Raw genomic sequence first — 22,974 nt, forward strand, 5'->3', positions numbered from 1 at the left:
GGCCGTGTCCTTGGCCCAGTCACCTTCAATGACCTTCCTTTCATCTTAAGATCAGACGTGGGAATGTTTGTGGATGATTGCACAATGTTCAATTCCACTCAGAACTCCTCAGCAAATGAGGCAGTCCTTGCCTGCATGTAGCTAGAACCAGTCAACATTCAGTCATGGGTTATTCTGTCAGAGAAGTTCCAGGCACTAAGCATTTCCAATAAGGGAGAATGTAACCATCTGTGACATTTAATGGCACTACCACTGCTGAGTCCACATTATCAATATCCTGGGGGTCATCATTAACCAGAGACTCAACAGGACCAGCGACATAAATACCATGGCTACAAGAGCAAGTCAACTCCTGATATCTAAGGCCATCTATAAGATATGAGTCAGGAGTGTGATGGAATACACTCCACTTGCCTGGGTGAGTGCAACACCAATAATTCTTAATAAGGTTGACACCATCCAGGACAAAGCAGCCAATTTGATAGGTATCCCGTCAATAATCCTAAACATTTACCCTCTCTACCACTGGCACACAGTGGATAGATCCTGAAAATGAATAAAAACTATTTTATATACAAGATCACTGAGGTATTTCTTGTCCCTAAGAAACATAAACTTCTTTAGTTTTCCAATATGACTCATAACTCTGACATTAGGGATCAGATTTCTTCTCTTCCTCTAATGTTTGAATGCTTCACATGTCTCAGTAACAGGAACTGGACCTAGTTTGATTGAAGCATGATACATACAGAAAGATGTAATGGAATTGAAAGTTTGCATTTCATCTCTGAAACCATTTAAATTGTTCTTTAAATGAATAAATATGTATTTATATAGAAATGTACACACCAGAATTCATTGCCTTGACCTCAGAAAGTTGAATTTTCAACCTGATCTGTCGAATATATATAAAAGGGATAAAAACTTCAAGTCAGAATGTGCAGCTCCACTCAAAGCTGTTAGACTCATATTCGATCAGTTTTGGGTTGATACTCCAGATGGTCACTTTACCTCTCTTTATTTTTAACTAGATCTTAAACTGCCATAGAAGGGCATAACAATTTAAATGTGTTGACAACCTGCAAAGCTGATTTTGTGTCATCCACTTTTAGCACCAGTAAGGCAAACAGAATTATTTTCATATAGCATTTTGTGTTTAGTGGCTTACCCTCGAAGTAATTTGAAGAGCATGCAGCCCAAAGAGAACCAATCTGCACTGCTGTCATACGCTGTACCTTTCTGCAACACCTCTGGAGCCATGTATCCATGTGTCCCACTGCATCAAAGGAACAAACTCAGCTTCAGCATTAACAATTAACCAAAGTCCTTATGGTTGCATATTATAATCCTTTTTAATACCTGCATCAAAAATGGAAGAAAAGAAATGGCGACTCTACTGATATCTCAGAGAGGTAGGAGAGATGGTAATTCATGTAGAATGCTCTAAATTTTGTTCGTACTTCAGATATTAGCTGATCTCAAACTGACTGATAGTGATGATACTGACAATGGTTGTGACAAGTTCAGGCTAGGTAACTGTGAATGTTGTAGTTTCTGATGTTATCCATAATCCATGCAAGAAGTGCATTTGTATATACTGGAGAAGGAAGAATTTTCTTGTAAAGCATGCTTGGGTTAAGAACTAGAGAGATGTGGTACTTGGAGAATCAGCACTTGGAGGAAAGAAGGGTTGAAATGGAAAAAAGTAATAAAAAATATGAAATTATTTGTATAAGTAGACCTGGTTGCAAAAAAGTGCAAACATACCAACTAATAGTCAAGGGGTATCAGATTTAAATCATGGAAATTCTTCTAAGTATTGAGAAGAGTACAATGCAAAGAGAACTATTCCATTAAGTTCATTTTAGAGTAATCTTTTAAATTCAAATATAGAAGAAACGTAGTTGCTAATCTCAACATATCACATAAAGTGCTACCTTTATGGGTACTTTCAACCAATTCTTTAAGGGTCTGTTGCAAAAAAATGCAGATTAACTGCAGCTGAGGGGTGAATTTTAAGAGAACCAACAGCAGCAGGTATAAAGAAAGGAACAAGAAAAGTGCACTTATCTGCCAGCATAAGACCGGTCATGTTCATACAAAAATGCTCATATTAACAGCTTAACAAGTACATACACGCTGGCATGGGGCTTCTTTTTTGAGAAATCGCAGGCAAGCCCAAGGTCTGATATTCTTACGTGACCATGTTCATCCAGTAGAATATTTGCTGGCTGTGAAAATAACACAAGTAATATGATACTATGATCAGAATCATTATCATTTCACTCATAAACCACATGACAATTTGAACACTCATTGTGATTTGAATATTATACAGGAAGTTGGATCAAATGGAGTTAGTTTGCAAATGATACCTGGAAGCTTCACAGAAGCTGTGGAATTTAAATTCAGCTAAACATCTAGAATTTGGAAAAACAACAGGTGACTGCAAAAACTACCAGATTGTCACAAAAACATGGTTCACCAATGTCCTTCAGGGAAGGAAATCTGCTACCCTACCTGGTCTCACCTGCATCTGACTCAGGCCCATCCTGTGTGGTTGACTCTTAAATGCCTTCTGAATGGCCTAGAAAGCCACTCAGTTCAAGGATAATTAGGGATGGCCAATAAATACTGGCCTTATCCTCAATAGTGAGATCCTCAACAAAAGGATTTTATGAAAGGTAGCCATTGCTGTGATGCGAGAAACTCAACAGCCATTTTTTAGCATGGTCCCACAAACAGAATCATTGATTGAAATCAAAGTATTGGCCTTAACGAAGGGAGAAATCTCCTCTGCTCATCTTCAGAAAAGTGTCATGGCATATGTTATGTTCACTTGAGAGGATAAATCTCATCTATAAAACTCCAAAAATGTAGCATTTGTTTCATGCTACATTGCACCATTAGTACTAGATTTTGTGTTTGAGTCTCAGAGATAGAACTTAAACTCCACTGTTCCGATGCAGACTAAAGCATGCTTATTTTGATTTACGAGTTGACTGAGTCCTTGGAATCCTTTTCCTTGTGATCCTCAGCTGAGGCCAACTGTTTCTGCTTGAATGATGAAAATGACTCATTTCTCATCATGCCATCAAAGCTCCACTGTTCACTGGTGCTCTTTGAATCACATTATTATGTGCCCTTTTCCCAACTGTATAAAATATTGTTTCATGGTGACATGGGTGAATCAGGTGAAGAAATGGTCCTATGAAGGTGCCAGATATTTTTTTCTGTTAAATGTTCAGCATTGTGAGTGACAGAAAGGGTATTCATTTTGAGAGGGTGCACTTTATTGTGAATCAGAAAGTCTAATTAATGAATAATAAATGAAGTTTTCAAATAATCAGAACATCTGAAGATAGAAAAAGCTCACAGCACACTGTAAGTGCTCATCCCATTACCCAGCTGAATTGGGCAGCTCCCTCCAACTTCATTACCCAAAAGCTCCTTAATGTATCCAGCCAGCGGTTAAAGACTTTCCTCTTTCCTCATGCATTATTCTCTTGCAAAGAACACAAATATTTCACACTGCAGACTAATTCACAATGCGTTTTCATCTGTGGACATTCCCCTGTGCATTTGCTACTGGCAATGCAATCATTGAAACTGAATGACCATAAGATATGTTGAAATGTAACAGGCAATAGTGGATTGGCAGTAGAATATCTTTTCTCTTGAGAGGAATGATGAGATCATCCTGTGTTTGAGTTGTCTCATCTTTCTTTTATAACATGCCTTGATTTTCCTTGCACAGTGCTGTGACGTTTCGAGCTGCTGCCTCACAGTGGCAGAAACATGGGTTCAATCCTGACCTTGAGGAAAAATGGGATTAGTGCAATGGATACTTGAAGGTTAGCTGGGATACAGTGGGCCAAAAGGCCTCTTTCCATGCTGTATGACTCTATGTCTGTCCACTGTCATTTTGATGTTCATTGGCAAAATGTGCTTTAAACAAGTTTTCAGGATAAAATAATGTGCAAATAAAGCAGTGGTGGAAGTTCTGATGTAATTGCATTCAGAAAGCGCAGTGAGTAACTTAAGCAACCAGCCGACCCTCAGTATAGAAGTGCCCCAACCTCTGTGAAGATTAGTCTTCATTAGAGCACTTGGGATCAGCAAGGAAAAGCAAAATGAGTTCTTCTCAGAACCATAGTGCAATCTAATCAAATTCATTTGCTTTGAATATTCCACAAAAAAACTTGCAAATTATCTTGAAAGAGATATAAAATATGAGGGATAAACTCTTGAGTGTTGTAAGTCACATGCCATCCAGCAATGTCAGCCTTGGCAATGATAGGATGGTGGCCGTGGATCTCCATAACTCCTCCCTGTCAGAGCCAACTGCCTTGAATTGAGTGTCACATCAATCCAATGACTCTTCAGTGGAGCCACTCATTTTCTGCCAGCCTTGCCCTAACATGGTATATAGAAGCATTAAGGGATGAGGGAAGGGAATTAACATTCAGCAACTTAAGAGAATCAAAATGTAAATAAGTATAGTTTCTTTGTGCCAACTTGAAAATATACTTCACTACTGCACTGTTTGCTTGATGCCTTGGTAGTAATGGATATAAAAGATATCCAGAAAGAGCATCAACTGGTGCAGACATTTTCAAAGGGGGTGAAGATCAGCACAGGCAGTTCGGAGTAGGATTGTTAGCAATTTCAAGGGAAGCACAGATAGTGTGGTACACCACAGTAATTAGTCAGTGGTTGAATACCTTCTGTACAATTAGAGTTCAGATGCAGCAGGCATAGGTGAACTGATATACTGTTCATGAATCCAAATACAGGGGAGGGCAATTCTCTTTCTTTGAACAGTACTGACTTCTAAGCTTTAAAACAGAATTGACAGCCTTCTTACAACATGCCAAGACCATCCTTATCCTCTGGGTAGGACTCCACTGGATCTCACCAGGCAGTAAAGGAACTGTATCCATTTCATCACAACAGCTGCTGCTGCTGCATGTAAATGATGCTTTGTATCTTCTACCACATCTGTATAAGGTATGTCTTGTCTCTAAGGAAGTATCCTCAAATGTCATGGTCTTCATCAAACAGATCAGGAAGTTCCATATGATGTACAATGTGCTAGTCATCTGCAGAGTTTCAACTCACATGCATGATCTTCTGACTGGTATCATGGATAATTTGAATATTTGGTGAACTGAACTTCCTGTTATCTGGTGGTTTTTTCTTTGCACTCGTGTGCAAAGCTGCATCCTGAGCAATCAAGCAATGTGGTGGAACTCCCATTCCCCCCTTAACTGCCACTTGTATTAGATACTAGAAGGCAAGAAACTGCAGCTTAGTCAAAGAGCACACCCATCACTTGTCAAAATCCTACCGTAAGCATTCTTTGGCTGATATTGCTTAGATTCTTTGTGACACTGTGACAGGATGCATTGCCAAGAAGTAGAGGTTTTCATAAGGACAGACAGACAGTCAAAGAGCAGAAGATTGTTGCAAAGGAGGTCATATAAATGTTAAATGGCAGCCTAAGGCCATCACTCTTTTTGAAAACAGGGACCATCCAAGGAATACACCTTGTACCTACATTACTCAATAGTGCACTTTGGAGGGCAAGGACTGATGTGCTGGAGTTTTCTGCCAAACTCTCAGTTCACCACTGTGTCCTCATTGTATATCCTAATACTTATCCAGTGCAGTTACATCTTCATGATCAGTACCTCTCTCCAAAATGCCTTGATACAGTTCAAATAAAAAATGTATAACAACAAATTTAAATGGGTAAATGTCAAATTCCAAATTTGGGCCTCTTTTTCTGTGATAGTTAATTTCAGCTCGAAGTACTAAGGTACTAAAAGCAAAACCTAATCTGAATTCTTTTCAAATAGCTATTTCTTTTCTTTTTGAAAGAAGCCTTTATGTGGAGGCTCTCTCTTCCTAATCCATGAACAAACACAATGTAATGAATTAATCAACAAGCACTAAAATGTCTGACTTCTCAGTTGCCATTCCTCTCCATCTTTTCCATGTGGTTCTCATTAAGTGCCACTATGTTAGATTATTTGCTTTCAGTGAGAACCAGTGGTATGTGACAAATGAAAGCAGGGAACCTTGTTGATCTGTCTGTTCCCTGTAGAGAAAACAAGTTTTCAAACCATCCCTTTTCAATTAGAATTGCCAGCTCTCCAGCGTGTCCTGGATTCTCTACAAGTTAATGCTTAATCTCCAGGGAAAGTGTTGCAAGCAATCCTGGAGAAAAACCATGACAATAAAAAATTGTGTTTTGAAAGAAAAATAATTCTTTCAACATTTTTGTTCATCAATTATAAAAATATTGAGCACAGGGACAAAATAATGCTTGATTTATAATCAGGAATTACCCAAATTGAGTAACCTATTTAACCACTTAGTCATTGAATGAAATATATAGCTTTAAAGACTGAAAGAACCTGTAGGCTATGAACAAATCCCCTATTTTGCTGTCAATGTCAATGTGATGATGTAATTATTTATAAATAAAGAAACATTTATATTGTATGGAAATTGAATTCTTAACCAACCATTTTGCACCCAATTAAAAGGCAGCCTGCAACAGAAGCTCTGACAACCCACTGGGGAGTTGATGGGATTGCGAGAGGAAGAAATAGGATGAGTGTATATCAGTGCTTGATGGTCAGTGCAGATGCAGTGGGCAAAAGGCTTGCTTCTATCCTATATGATCCTGAATTACTAACCTTGCACAGATAACTTTGATCTTCACTCCCTCAGAGAACTCCCTTAGTAATATGATAATAAACTTAGCTTTGACTTTGGATCACTTTAATTCCCCATCATATTCCTACAGCAACCTCTCCGTCTTCGGGCTTCTGGCACTGTTCGAACAAAGCCCTATGTAGGCTCACATTACAGCACCTCCCTTCCAACAAAGTACATTGTAGGTACAAGAGACTGCAGATGCTGAAATGTGGAACAACTAACCAATCTGTTGGAGGAATTCAGCAGGTCGAGCAGCATCTGTGGGGAGAAAGGAATTGTTGACGTTGTCAAAACCCTGCATCAGGACCAACAGATTGTATGTTGCCGCAGATTCCAGCATTTGCAGTCTATTGTGTATCCAATTTATACGTGTCAGATCAACACCCTGCATCGGGGCTGAGAGTGGAGAGAGAAGGAGCACATTGCATACTGATTCAAAATTTAAGCCGACTATAGGTCATCCACGTAACAAGAAGTCAATTCATTTCTCTCCACAGACCCTACCTCATTTCCTGAGTAATTCGAACATCCTTTTATTTGAGATTACCAGAAAGTGTTGTGTTCTGCATTTCACTGTTCCAGCACCTTGTTGTTTCTTTCTTTCAAACTACCCTCATTCATTTCGTTCTATTTACACTCCTCTATATTGGTTACATGGTCAACCAGATGGTTAATTGAGAAGTTGGTTATTGCACAAATTAACTTCTGCCTCAGAGATGACCTGGATCTGCTTCAATTTGCCTACTGCCACAACAGGTCAACAGCAGATGCAATTTCTCTGGCTCTTCACTCTACTCTGGATCATCTGGACAACAGGAACTCATGCGTCAGGCAGCTGTTCATCGACTACAGCTCGGCATTCAACACCATCATCCCATCCAAACGCATCATCAAGCTTCAAGACCTGGGCCTCTTTATCCGCCTCTGCAGCTGGATACTCAACTTCCTCATCGGCAGACCTCAATCAGTGAGGATTGGTAACAACATTTCCTCCTCACTGACCATCAACACAGGTGGCCTTCAAAGCTGTGTGCTTAGCCCTATGTTCCACTCTTTGTACACACATGACTGTGTGGTTAAGCACAGCTCCAATGCCATGTACAAATCCTCCAACAAGACCACTGTTATTGGATGAATCCCAGGTGGTGATGGGTCAGCTTACTAGAGTGAGACAGGACACCTGGTTGAGAGGTGCCACAACTACAACCTCTCAATCAATGTCAGTAAAACTAAAGAGCTGATTTTTGACTTCAGTAAGGGGAAGGAGGGTGAACATGTGCCAGTGTACATTGGGGGGATTGTCAGTGGAGAGAGTCAGCACTTTAAATTCCTGGGCGTTAACACATTGGATGACCTGTCCTGGGCCTTGCACATAGATGCAATCTCAAGGAAAGCACACCTGCACCTTTACTTGGGAGGTTCGGCTTGTCACTGAACACCCTAACAAACTTCTACAGATGTACTGTTGAAAGTATCCTGACTGGTTGCATCATGGTCTGGTACAGCAATTCAAATGTGCAAGAACATAAAAAACTGCAGAGAGTAGTAAATTCTGCCCAATACATCATGGGCATATCCCTCCCCATCATTGGTAGTATCTACAGAAGGCGCTGCCTCAAGAAGGCAACATTCATCATCCAAGATCCCCACCAACCGGGCCATGCCATCTTCATGCAGCTACCATCAGGAAAGAGATACAGAAGCCCGAGTCCCACACCACCAGGTTCAAGAACAGCAACTTCCCTTCAACCATTTGGTTCTTGAACCAACCGGCATAACCCTAATCACTAGAGTTTAGCAACACTATGACCACTTTGCACTAAAACTGACTTCATTTTTTTTGTTCTAATTGAGTTCTTTCTTGTTAAAATTGTGTTTAGTTTATGTTTTTCTTGTGAATGCTGCTTATATGATGCTATGTGCCTGTGATGCTGCTGCAAGTAAGTTTTTCATTGCACCTGTGCACACATGTACATGCATATGATAAAAAACTCAACTTTGACTTTGGTATGGAAAGCAATTGTGTTCATCCTATCAAAGACTTGTCTTTGTTCTTCACCTGCTTCCATGCTGTGTAACTCTATGACTCTCATAAAATCCTGGTAGTGCTTTGAGCCCATGGTACTGACCAGTTTGTTTTTTTAACTTTTTCCAGGTTTAGCTGAATCCATTGTATTCTGGACCATTTAGATTTTAATTCCATCACTTCTGTACTTGTAGGTTACCTTTATTCCCTTTTTTCCTTACTCCCTCATCCTTTTGCTTGTGAACATCCAATTTCTTTTCATCTTTGATAAGTACAGTGTTTTCATTATATTTCAGCACCATCATATTAATTTTTTTCTAATAGCATCTCATAAACAGATTACAGGTCATTCTTGGAAATACTTGGAAGCAAATCCCTGTTCCTTCATTATCATTGGGTCTAAGTAATAGCTGTGTCTACCCCAACAGTGCTGTGGAGGGTATCTCCACCATTAAGATGGCAGTATACTATCACCACTTTCTTAAAAGTATTTCAAGGTGGGCATAAAATGCTACCCTTGCCATTGAAGCCAAAATCGTATAAAGTAATTTTAAAAATCCAAACCATTTATTAGCTCTCTGCAATTCAAATAGTAGTTGACCTGTGTACCTTTTATACATTTAAATTGAAATTAACTTGTTTATCTTTCCTATATCTGCCTCTGATGAAGAATTTTTTTTTTCTTTTCAAGCAAAAATATACAGAAGGTGAATTGACCTGCTGCATATTATCTTTTTTATATTAAATATAAATTAAAATTATATTTGTGTTTGGATCAAACTTATCCTACCTTCAAGTCTCTGTACACTACAAATCGATTGTGCATGTGTTCAAGGCCCAGCATAATCTCAGCAGCATAGAACCTCATCTCCTTCTCTGAGAACACTCCATGCTGTGAAAGATGATAATGCAAATCTCCACCTACAAACAGAAAAGGCAGTGAGTTACACGTTTCTGAATCTACTAAAACATACAGCATGCCAAATATGTCATACCTACATCAACGATCTAGTAACCTTAACAGTTCGCTGCATAATCACAGCCTTCAGACCTACCTCATGAAATAAGTAACCAGGCTAAGTTGGATTTCATGCAGAAAGGAAGAAGAAATATTTGATTTATTTAGTAACTTGTTACTTGATGATTTGATTGACATTTATACTTTAGTGCCCAGTGCAGTGATTATTACTTTCCAGAAAGAGGATGAATAAACAGTAAATCTGTTTTGAAGTGTTAATTAAAAAAGAGATGCTGGGTAATTCATTGGAAGAACTGTTTTCAAATGAAAATGCTGGATTTTTAACATCCACTTGAATCCCCATTAATAGCAGTCAGTTCCTTTGTTCCACATCTTACTTAAAAGACTGACTTTTGGAATGCAGCATTCATGGGAGCTATTTCTCAAGTCCACTATGCATTGTTATCTATAATGATCTAATTCTGGTGAGAATTTTACTGAATGAGCAAAGCTCATTTGAACTTTTATTTTATTTGTATGGAATAAGTTCAATTTGTGGTGTTTTCAAATGTGACATGATGGGACAGCATGGATAGAAACAGATCACTTTCAGTTACAAAAAGCAGATACAGACAAAAGATTAAATTTAAGATTTTCAGAACAATGTTTTTTTTGATAGACGGAGCACTGTGTGGCTGTGGAATTCGCCATCTAAGACAAGGTTGGAAAGTGGTTAAGAGGATAACACAGAAATGAAACTTGGAAGATAAACAACTGTTGGGTTGAAAGACTTGTTTCCTAGTAATTTCTATGTAATTCTACTTAAAAGTTGACAATCATGGGAGTCATTAGTAAATGTAACAATTTATAGTAGCTTTGCGAATAAATAAATAAATCATAAAGGTGAATATGGACCCAAATTGAACTTCTGTTTTATGGTGAATGCTAATTTCAGCATAATTGAAAGTCGGTGCTTTATAAGCCCAAATGCCCTTGAACTTAGGAAAAGAAAAGCTAACCAATCATTCCCATGTCTCATTGCTACTGAGTCCTTGGATATGAAAACAAATACGTGAGGATCGGTTCAGTTGTGATTTTTCCATGATTGAATATCCTGCAAACATTTGGTCCTGGCAGGCTACTAATAACTGTTGAATGGTAATCCAGCAAGAGAAAACATCTTAAGGAGAAGAAGTGAGAAAAATAAATTGGAAAATTATTATCAAATTCACATTTAAGAAATATTATGAATGAGCTTTCAACCAGCAAAAGCTAATGCACAGACATTTCACGTGATTTAGTACTTGACTGTATGATATTTTGTTACTCAATAATAGCATTGTGCCCAAGAATATATGAACTTTGCTGACCAGGCACTATTGATGTCCAAAATATTTGGCACCAGTGAAATGAACTAAAATATACAATTTGATGTTCAACAGGGAGCTAAGATACCTTTATTAGTCACGTGTACATCAAAACACACAGTTTTTGCGTACAGTGTTCTGGGGGCAGCCCGCAAGTGTCGCCATGCATCCGGCGCCAACATAGCATGTCCACAACTTCCTAACCCGCATGCTCTGGAATGTGGGAGGAAACCGGAGCACCCAGAGGAAACCCACGCAGACACAGGGAGAATGTACAAACTCCTTGCAGACAGTGGCCGGAATTAAACCCAGGTCACTGGTGTTGTAATCGCGTTATGCTAACTGCTACACTACCGTGCCTGCCCTGTATTACTGTGCCTGCCCTGCGCAACAGTGGTACAGTGAAAATTGTGGACAAATATAAATGTGATCTAAGTTGATTAGGTTTTCATTGGATGGGCTCAACAACAATTTCTCAATACTAGAGTTTATTATTTATAATTTGTACTTAGGTAAATTTTCATTATTCATTATCTTGTCTGCAAGTGAAAAGGAAAGACTGGCCATTCTTCTGAGCAATGTGCATTGTTAAGTCAAGGATACCTGTGACACACTGCATGTTTTTTGCTAAATACAAGTTTCAACCTTTCTGTAAATGGACAATTTTGAGTTATGGGTTACTTAACATACAGAGGTTATGAAAATCAAAACAGTTATATATCTGAGCTGGTGATATCCAGCAATTATGCGAGTTTGATAGGGCACTGTAAGTGTGAGAGGATTATTCTATATTCACTACATTCACTGTTAAAGTGGAGAAAAACTTTTTTTACTTTGCAGCTACTTGTGCCAAATAAAGAGACAATCAAGAGAAAAAAGGGTCTTCCGGAGTGCATGCATACAGATCCTTAAAGGGAGCAGGACTGGTTAGAAGGCACATGGGATGCTTTCTTTTATTAGCCAAGACACAGAATATAAGATTTGAGAGGTTATACAAGGACTGCGTATCAGGTTCTGTTCAGTTTTGGTCAAGAAAGATATGAGTGTACTGGAGAAGATGCAGGTTGTTGCCAGAACAGGAAAATTCTAGCTATGAGGAAAGAGTGGATAAAGTTCTGGAATAGAGGAGAGTGAGTATTGAAGTATATAAAATTGTGAAGGGCCTAGATATAATAAATAGGAAGGGCCTATTTCCATTAGCAGCTGGGTCAAAAACCAGGGGCATAGAATTAAAGGATTGAGGGTGATGAGGAAAGTGATTTTCACTCAGACAATGAGACTGAAACTCACTGTCTGAAAGGATGGAGAGGCAGATTCACTCATCAGACTTGGATGTGTATTTTAAGAACTGTGATGTGCAGGGCCACAAATCAAATGCTGGAAGATGGGATTAACTATACGGCTCTTTCGCAACCCACGTGGCTGTGCTAGGCTGAATGGCCTGCTGTGTCATAAATTTTCTCTGATTCCATAAAATAGCCATTCAGTGCAACAAAAAGGGAAAATATGCTCCTCTTTTCAGCATTTACAGTTATCATCTAATTAGCATAAACTGCATCAAAAGTAGGTGATCATCTCAGACACAGATACTAACAAAAGATTGATGCACATTAATTTTTGCTAAGCTATATAAGTGAGGGATAAAACAAAAAAAATCATAGATGGATTCATCAACTGTTTTAAACTTACTACTCCCATCTCAAATATACTCCCAATTGAGCAGTTAGTGTGTGAAACTAATTTAGGTGTCATCTCAGTATGCAAAGCTCAAAATGTTTTGTCTTACCATTCATCAGGTCGAGAATAAAGCACAGCTTGTCTGGTGTATGGAAAGCATAGGTCATACAGACTATAAAAGGGCAATCCTGTGGAAGGAGAGACACAAATAGGTGGTCAAGATAATTTTGTTGTTTAATATACTGCATCAAAACACAATTGGATGAAATAACTGAAAACACAAGTCCTCTCATTTTTGCAATCTACAGTTATAATGCTTGTAAATTCAAATGGGACAAGATGTCCTTATAGCCAAGGAAGATTTACACAGGATTCCTCAAACTAAAACTGATTAGCATGACTATGCAATATTTTGTCTCTTTTCTCCTTTATCTTTCAAGAGGGAGAGCATACCCTTGAGACAATAAGGTTTTCATTGCCTTTCTATACCGTTTCATGCTGCAGCCACTCTCTATAGGTGCTATAAACATTTTACAGATCTGGAAACTTGCCACTGAGACACAATGTCTTCCATCCAAGCATGGACTTGAGTGCATTATATTGGCTATTATTTTGGTATTTTGCTGAGATGAGCTAAGTATATCTTTTGAAATAATCAAGGACTCATTTGCCAGTCCCAGTGATTAAACTAAGCATTATTTGAAGAATAGCAGATTCTATATCTTTCCAGCACAATACTTCTCCTTTAAACCAACACTATCAAAAGTTGATTACCCAGCTTTTTATTCATTCGTGTTTGTAGCAATTTGTAATGCATTAACTACCTGCCTTGTTTACCTATCTAACAATGACTGCACTTCAGCATGTAATTAGCTTTTAAATGCTTTGGCATATCCTCGGTATGTGATAAGATGTATGAGGTGCTATGTAGAAATGAGGGTCTCCAAATTCAGTGCTTTCTAGTGTTCTTGAAAATAAATTTTGTATGGAGAGGTGTTGCAAGTGCTGAAGTACACTGTCCCAATTTCAAAAATCTTCACAAACCAGCCATTCCCCAAAATGAGTCGATTAGAAGTCACTTCCCTTGATTCCCTTGAGGTACACATTTGGAAGAAAAAACGGAAGATTACAGAGCAGAAGATACTGCTAGAAGAGGGATTTGAAGAGGGTCTTAGCAAATGATTACATTCATCCAGGGTATTCAGGAAGTACCTCAGTGAGGAGGTATGTATGAGGTTCCATGTTATTAATGGAAATATCTCACGTGCTATACTCACAACAGCAACCAGACAACAGTGTCTGACCTGCACTGCCAGTGGTAAACATCCATGATGGTCACTAGCTTTTAAGTTTTTGGAGTTCGTGATCAATAGACTTACAGATATTAAGGAAACCAAGGGAAATGGGGTTCATGCAGGAAAGCAGTTCTGAGGTAAAAGGTCAGCCATGATCTTATTAAATGCCAGAGTAGGCATGAGTGGCTGAAGATGCTTTCAAACAGAGTACAGAATTCATCCCATTCTTCCTTGGAAGAGAGCAACAGGAAATGTAAACAAGCAGCTCTATAAGGATTCAGTTTGGCAATGACTGCATTTATGTTGCAACATGTAAGGCATCTCTTTTTCAGTTAGGACATTAAGAATGAATACTGCCACCTTCTCCAACAACAAGCGCAACATCAGAACAGTGAAAGAACCACTTTCCCAGTGGCATTGCATTTCTTGCAGGCTGAAGCTGGACAATTTGCAGTCTGAAATTCATTGTTGCATAAGAGAAGTCACTGATACTATGCAAAGGTAGGTGGTTATATTTTATTTTCACTCAGCAAAATGCAGCAGATGGAGCGAACATGTGGCTCCATGAGACTGCAGGGATCATAATGGTGCAGGGTATGTCTTATTGCCCATGTGTCACTTGGCAAGTACTGAGAATCACCACAACCGAGAAGAATTTATTATACAGCTGGGTGAATGACCATAAGCAGCACATTCTGAAGTCATTACACCTTCATTCTGCAGCAGTTGCTGCACAACCTGCTCATTAGCCACTAGAGCAAATCAAATGGTAGCTACTGGGAAGCAAGAGCTATATACAGATGTGATGGCTTACCATTCCAATGTATATCCCACCTACACAGCTATATGGTCACTCAGAATATGATAAAACAGACTTATGGCATGTTAACAGTTGACGAATAGTAATTCTGCTGTCTGGACTTTTCCGGAGGAATCCTGGAGCAGGTGTTAAGATTTTTGTAGTCTGCTATATGCTGTATAGTGTAACCATCAAACACCATAGAATGCCAGATTGCCTAGAAGTGTCCTCATTAATTTCCTGTCTCCCCTGCTCTCTTCTCTCTGAGGCCATTTCTCAGAGTCAAGGATGACTTTCCTTCGCTCTAGTTCTTTGTGTTCTGAGGTGAGTGAAAAGCCCTGTGTAGGATGAGCAAACTCTGTCACAGGTGAGGAAGGTAGTGCTTGAGGGCGCAGATGGGAGAGTTTTTTTGGATGTCATGTTGTTTGTGCTTGGCGTCCGTGTGCTCCCATTGTAGATTTTCAATGTGTTCAGTGTCTTTCCAAATGCTCGTTCTCCATTTTGAGAGGTCACATGCCAGGGACTCTTATGTATGCAGCACTGTGGAAGGAAGACTGCTAATTTTAACAGGGCAAGTTTTATTTTTTACACAGAGAGTGGCAGGTGCGTGGAATGGGCTGCCACAGGTAGTGGTGGAAGCAGATACAATAGGGACATTTAAGGGGCTTTTTTGATAGGCACATGAATATGCAGGGAATGGGGGGATATGGATCACATGCAGACAGGAGAAATTTAGTTTTATTTTGCATCGTGTTCGGCACAGACATTGTGGGCTGAAGAGCCTGTTCCTTTGCTATGCTGCGCTATGTTCTGGAAGAAAGGGCACTTGGAAGGCAATTCAAGAAGTTCTGAATGTACAAGTCTCACCTTGGACTGAATCATCTTGGTATGGGCAGCAGCAAACTGGCCTGTCTGGTTAACAGGCAAGTCAGTGGTGTGGATTCCTCATAAATGCTGTCAAACTTACAGGACAGGAGAATTGTGCTTCTAGGCTTCACTAATACTCTCCCAGCCTTTCCAGTAATCTGTTGATAGGCAGTTGCTGTGAGGCCCCACACCCATTTGAACACCAGACTTATGGCATCAATCTAAACTTCCACTGCAGGAATGAAACGGAAGTTGTGATATTGGCCATCAGATGCTGATTTACAGTCAGATCCACAGTTTGCTAACAGAGTTGCTGGATAGGATGGGCAGCATCTAAGACTGGTAATCTAGTTGATGGGATATAGTATTTGAAGATGAATTTATGATCTTAGCCACTCATTTGAGATCACTGTACTTTTTGGGGCTTCTCTTATTGACCACCATAATTATCTTATTTTTAGTAAACTTCATCCAGTGGGTTTCCTGGCTCCTTATAGATAGATTACATTTTCCCTTATTTCCCTCTCCTGAACCAGGACCTCCAATGCAGCATCTGAAAAAATTCAGCCCACACTATCGAATGTTTTGCCAATCTTTATGACTTTCAGGTCAGTTTCCGTTGTAGAATGACTCCAAGAACCTGCTCATGTGCATGCTGGCTTTAAGGATGGAGTCTACTTGTAAGCTGGCCAATCATGATGTACTGTTGAAGCATGATGCTAATGAACTGTACACAACAATCATGTAAATGAGCAGGCAGCAGGAAATTGGCATTCAGCCTGCATCATAAGCAATGCGTGCTTTAAATCAAACACTGTGACCCCTGCATCTGTTTTCAGAAATATTGAATTTAGCTCTCTAAGTTTACTGTAAATGAGGAAACACATGGTTGCAAGTAGATAATTCTTTAATTTTGCTAGGATGAGTTATCAAAGAAAAAACAATTCAATGGCACAGTTCCTGATGAGACTGTAAGCCTTATACTAATTTGAGAATTAAAAAATAGTTCACAAAATACAACAGGACCATGGCTGAAGTATGGTACTTACAGCAGGTGGTGCTGTTATGCTTTGCAAATCAATATGACCAGGTCTATGCAAATATATTGCACAATGGAGTTCTGTTCTTCCTCTCACTGTGTGTAAATTTTGACTGACATTATTGTTTAAACTTTGCAACTATTGTGCAGAAGTACCATTTACTTAATGTCAACTGGTAAAAACACAAATTGTGGTATAATGATTTAATAAGTTAAAAATGACTGCAAAGTACATAAATATGGAGAGAATGATAATGAGAAGCTGGAGAAGAACAGATTTAAAACCAAATGGATAGCTATCAGAATGTTTACATTTGCCTTTGGGTAATGACAGCTCTGCCTAACTATATCCTGTATTGTTGAGATTATTTGCATTATCTATCCTGTGGTCTCAGGATAGCTTTCCATTTATGAAACATGCCTCCAGCAGAATGAAGCACCAGAGCATATTTTATCCATAAAGAGCATCCTGACACAATTATACACCATTGATGTACTGAGAAAAGGCAAAAACCCGGGCTATCAAGCAATGTTTACAAAGCTCACTGGCAACATGGATTGTGGGGAGGATGCAGAGAGGTTTCAGGGGATATAAACAGATTAAGTGAATGGATACTGATATGGAAGATGGAATATAATGTGGAAAATTTTGATGTCATTCATTTGGTAGAATAAATAGAATTTGGAGTATGTTTTAATTGGTGAGAGATTGAAAGATGTTGGTGTTCAGAGGGACCTGGATAACCTTGTACACCAATCATTTGAAGTTAATTTGGAATAACAGCAAGTAATCAGGAAGCCAAATGGTATGTTGGCTTTTATTGCTCCAATTAATAGAACCCTGGGAAGACTCCACTTGAAATCATAGAAAGTACAGCACAATGCAGGCCCTTCGGCCCACAATGTTGTGCCGACCTTTAAACCTCGCCTAAGACTATCTAACCCCTTCCCCCCACATATCCCTCTATTTTAAATTCCTCTATATGCTGTGTACAAGTCTGGTCTCCTTACCTCAGGTAGAGTATAATTGTGATAAAGAGAGCCCAGCAAAGGTTTGCAAGATTGATTTTTGGGATGATAGATTTGTCATATACACAGATATGAAGCCTGTACATACTAGAGGCTGGAAATAATGATGTGAACTTGTTGAAACATACAAAATTCCTACAAAGTTTGATAAGGTAGATGTGGGAATGATGTTTCTCCTTGCTGGGGTATCTAGGACCAGGGACCACAGTCTCAAAATAAGGGTTCAGCCATTTAGGACAGAGATGAGAATAAATATCCTCACCCAAAGAACAGTGAATCTTTGGAGTTCTCAACCCAAAAGATTTCTGGAGGCTCGATCATATATTCAAGGCAGAGATTCATAAAATTTTAGCTATTAAGTAAATCAAGGGATATGAGTTTAGTGCACAAAAGTGTCAGGGAGGTAAAATATCAGACTGTTGAATGGCAGAATAAGTACAGGGAGTCAAATAGTTTATTACTTCTATTTCTTACATTCTTATGCTCTTACAATAAGCACCAAAGGAAACATAAAAAGAGAAATATGAACACTAATACGTACAGGAAAAGAAGCAATCTACCACAGGCAATGATACTGAGTTATTAAAGCAGAAATTCAACTGAGTAGCAAACTTTTTCCTTCATAAAAATCCCATAGTATGGTATAATGTAAAAAGAGATTAAAGACATTGAGAAACTCATACAAGTCTGCTGACACTTGGTTAATTACTGCACTGCCAGAGTAAAAGCAAGCATTGTTGGCCAAGAAGAAAAGTTCAACCCTTGGACAGTGTACAGATTAGTTACTTTAATACTTAGTGGGAAAATTTATCTGAGGTTCAATCCAGCATTTCAGCATATAGACTAGGCTGAAGGTTAACAATAATGCTGTCTTTCAAATAAGAAGTGCTGCCAGTCCATGTAGATGTAAAAAATCCTGATGTTAGTTAATGAAGAGATGGTGTCCTGTTGTTCTGGGCAATACTTATTCACTCAGCCAAAATGAGCATATAAATTAACAGACACTTAGCTATCTCCTGTTTATGGAACTGTGATGGTTTCCAATTGCCTTAGGTGCTTTTCCATGAAACACAAGTGGCTGCTAGAAATACAAGGTTCCCTTCTATCATTTACAGCTCCATTGGACTAATGACGTGAATTATCAACCAGGTTTCTCCAATGATTGCTTTATTGTGACCCCTTCATGATACAACAGCTGAACAAAACTAGGTAAGAAAGCACAGGGGATCCTGAGCTTCATAAACAGAGTTAAGGAATACAGAAGTGAGGGAAATAAGATGAATCATTATAAAGCAACTTTAACATGCACCCAATTCTGATCAACACAATTTAGGAAGAGTGTGAGAGGAGAGGAGGCAGTAATTTCAGGGAAAGTTGGAGAATCTAGGTATATTCTCCCTTGAGCAAAAAAAATGGTTGAGAGAAAATGTGACAAATGTTTTTGTGATAACAAGGGAAGTTGCTTGAGAAACCTATTAGTGGAAGGGTCAAGAATGAGAGTTTGTAGCTTTAAGGTGATTGGTAATTGAAATTAAAGGACAATCCCTTATTTTCAAACAATAATACCTCATTCTAGACTTTCCCCACAAAAAGAAATATCCTCTTTTGTTAAAATCTCTCAGGATCTTGTATGTTTCAATCAAGTCTCCTCTCACTCTTCTAAACTCCAATGGATACAAGCCAAGCCTGTCCAGCCTTTCATCATGAGACAATCCACCCACTCCAGGTATTGATCTACTAAACCCAGTAACTTCCTGTCTTAAATAAGGAGACTATTACTGTACACGGGGTTGTGATTATAAAGCTAGTTGGCGTCTAGAGCATAGATGTAGCAGGCTTTTATTCAGTATAAGCAATCGTGCAGGGGAGATCAGGTGGAAGAATCTCCCTGAAAATCAAATATGTTGAATTTTATACCATTTAGATACCATGACAATAAATAAATAGTGATTAACAGCCCACCAAATATGATCATAACTAAGTTCGGTGTGCTGAGCTAGCCGAGTAGCCAATCTGGAACCTCCCGTGGTCCAATGCATGAATTGGAGACACAGGTCCCATTCATGTACTGTTTCGCCTCATTCATCTTTTAACGGTGCAAAATACCTTCCCTCACTCTGATGCCTAGCTAGAAGATGCAAAAAAAATCCTTAAAATGTCTGGTGGTTCTAATGCCTTGACCTTTCATGTGTTGAATCCCTGTATTAATGGCTGTTCTCAGCTACGTGGTACATTTCACACCTCTCTGTGGTACATTGATCTCTCTTGTTCTTATCCCATCAGTGTAATGTTGAGCCTCATTGTATCTCAAGAAGTTAATTGGAATCCAATCAACATAGCCCTTTGTATCAACTATCTCAAGGTGGTCCACTTTTCTCCTCATACCAGAATGCCTCATGGTCATGGCACATTTACTCTGTCCCAATATTGAACAAGTATATCTAAATACATGTATACATTGAGGAGCCAATCACTTTCTTGTATATTACAGTGATCCAAACTACTTACGTTGATGGCTTTCTATTGTGACAATGTAGCTGCTGTTCAATAGAGAGCAGTCTTTGAATATGCAACTACTTCTTGTGAGTTCAAAACCAATTATTGCTTGCAAGTTACATTCTGTTGTAGCAACCTTGAAGGCCGTCTCCTTTCCTTATATCAATGGTTCCTGTATTAACTATATATCTCCTGACTTGGGTGTGCTGTTCCCTAACACACTGTACTCCAGATGTGGGTTCACCAGTGCTCTATATAACTGAACCATAGTCTTCTTACTTTTGTATTGAACTCCCCGAGCAAAATACAACAACATTCTGTTAGCTTTTCTAAGTACTTGCAGTACTTGCATATTGGCCTTTTATGTTCATGCACTTAGGCACCCAGATTCTTCAGCATCTCAGACTTCCACAATCTCTTCCCATTTAGAAAATACACAATTTATTTTTCCTGCTAACATGGACAATTTCACATTATACTTCATTTGCATCCATATATCCCTTTCATAGCATACTTTCCTTTATATCTTTGTGGCATTAATAAATTTAGCAACCATACCTTCAGTTTCTTCATCTAAGTCATTTTATGTAAATTGTAAAAGGTTGGAGTGATACCTGTAGCATTCTACCCATTACAACTTGCCAACTAGAAAAAGACGCATTCATGTCTACTCTGTTTCCTATTAGTCAGCTAAGCTTTGATGCCAATACATCACCTCCCACACCATTTTATTTTCTGCAATAACCTTTGACTCAATACCTTATGAAATGCTTTCTGGAAATCGCACATCCAATGGTTCCTCTTTATCAACGGCACAAAGAACATATTAAACACAAAACATTAAACATGAGCTCATGTGATATTCTGCTGTATGCTTTCAAGGCGCACCTCTTGCTCATTGATTCTGAAAGAGGCAGCTTAATTTAGCTTTTATTCTTACATATACACATTACTTTTGGTTAACTATAGGAGACAGCTTGACTAGATCTAATGCTGGCTAGTGAGAGCATGAGAGTGCCACTTTGTTACCAATGAGCACTATATTTTTCAACAGGGCAATAAAGCACGACTCATTAAACACAGCAGCAGTGAGACACTCACACTTTCATCTGCCAAAGTAACCAGTGACTGCACAAATTGGACATCAAGCTGGCTTGTTAACACTTTGAAGGCAGTAACTTGAAAACGTTGACCTGGAGGTTCTTTGTCAAACAGCATCAACAGGGTAGACATGCCTGATGTTCAGAATGGGTGGGGAGGGGGGTTGGTGCCAAATCATGGATTCAGAGCCTGTCACAGTCTGTATTGGCAGTGGGTCTGGGCCAATGGGGTCATGCTTTGGAGCTCATAATTGCTATGCTTTGGGAATAAGTGGGGTCAAGGACCAGGGCCAAGTTTAGTCATAGATCAGGGTTGAGAAGGGTTATGAGATTGGTGGGTAAACTCCATGTTTTGCTAAAATATGCACAGGTAAGTAACTATACTAAATCAAACCCACCTGAGTTGAATTACTACAATGCCAGACCATGGCCTGCTCAGGGAGGCCCACAGCGAGAACAAGCACAGTAATGATTGTTCTGGGAGCGCCTAACTACAGGTGCACCATTGAGCACTGTGGTTCAATTTCCAGAATAATGATCCAGAGGACCATTGCGCAGACAATGATGTCATTAGCTTCACAAGTGATGCAGAAAATGCTTCAACATCACCAGTGCAATTCATGTTAGGGAGTGTCCAGTTGAATTCAGTGTGATCTAATTGGTGATGCACATTTTCAAAGCTGAGTTGGTGGGAGGGAAGGATTGGTCCTGTATAAGGCCAAACCTGGATACAAAGGAATGTACCAAGATTTAACTTATAAAGGAAATCTTTTCCAGCATAGTGTTAATAAAATATGATACTTCCTGTAATGGCTCGCAGAACATGATTAAGTTTCCCAATCAACATTCTAAGAAAGATGTTGCATGCAAAATAATATTGAAGGTAAAACATAACTGTCAGTACCAAATGGATAGCTGATGCATCAATAAATTCAACAAAATCATCTCGGCTGCCATTCTGTGACATACCGATCCATGCTGGATCATACTGCATGCTGAAAAAGAGAACATGGGTGAATTGCTCATGCTGAGAATGAGGAGAAAAATGTGAGACCATTAGCTTATTGTTTTCTCGCATTGATGTGTGTTGGATCAACCATCACCTGATCTGCTCTATCATCTCCATCAACTTGGCAACTAAATGGTGAGGCAACAGAAATGCTACCATGGGAAAATCAATATCAAAGGGTTTAAAGACTCCATAAAGATAGCCCTGTTCAGTCAATGGCTTAGTGCCAATCTAACAACTCTCAAGCAACTGGAGCTGCAGTGTTTCCAGAATGTCTAATCACCCTGAAGTCCACGACAAATAAGAGATGAGATTAAAAGAGACGCTCCATTTCTCTCCCAGAAAACACAGAGTCTGGTTTGATGAGAATGACCAGGAGAGCTAGGAGTGAATGAATTGTAAGTGTAATGAGTTCTTGAACTGAATGACCATCAAGAGGTTAAAAACAGAAGATTAAGGGCCAACAAAAACTCATAAAGGACAGGTGTTGTGCGAAAAGAGAGCAGGTGATCCTGCAACTAGCTGAGAATACCTCAGAACTGTCAAGATGATTTAAAGCCCAAACATCCAAAAACCCACTCTA

General features: G+C 39.1%; 1 protein-coding gene across 2 annotated transcripts in view; it reads right to left on the reverse strand.

The window, feature by feature from the left end:
* The window catches only part of grk3 (G protein-coupled receptor kinase 3), a 226,843-nt gene that overhangs the window by 43,605 nt on the left and 160,264 nt on the right, over positions 1-22,974 (reverse strand). For both annotated transcript variants that reach the window (XM_052032176.1, XM_052032177.1), the window contains 4 exons: positions 12,867-12,945; positions 9,546-9,676; positions 2,137-2,231; positions 1,169-1,276 (listed from right to left, as the gene is read on the reverse strand). In XM_052032176.1, coding sequence (XP_051888136.1) covers positions 1,169-1,276; positions 2,137-2,231; positions 9,546-9,676; positions 12,867-12,945 — 413 coding nt within the window. The remainder of the gene's footprint in view (positions 1-1,168; positions 1,277-2,136; positions 2,232-9,545; positions 9,677-12,866; positions 12,946-22,974) is intronic.

The sequence above is a fragment of the Pristis pectinata genome, chromosome 17, assembly GCF_009764475.1.
Source record: "Pristis pectinata isolate sPriPec2 chromosome 17, sPriPec2.1.pri, whole genome shotgun sequence".
In the NCBI taxonomy this organism is placed as follows: domain Eukaryota; kingdom Metazoa; phylum Chordata; class Chondrichthyes; order Rhinopristiformes; family Pristidae; genus Pristis; species Pristis pectinata.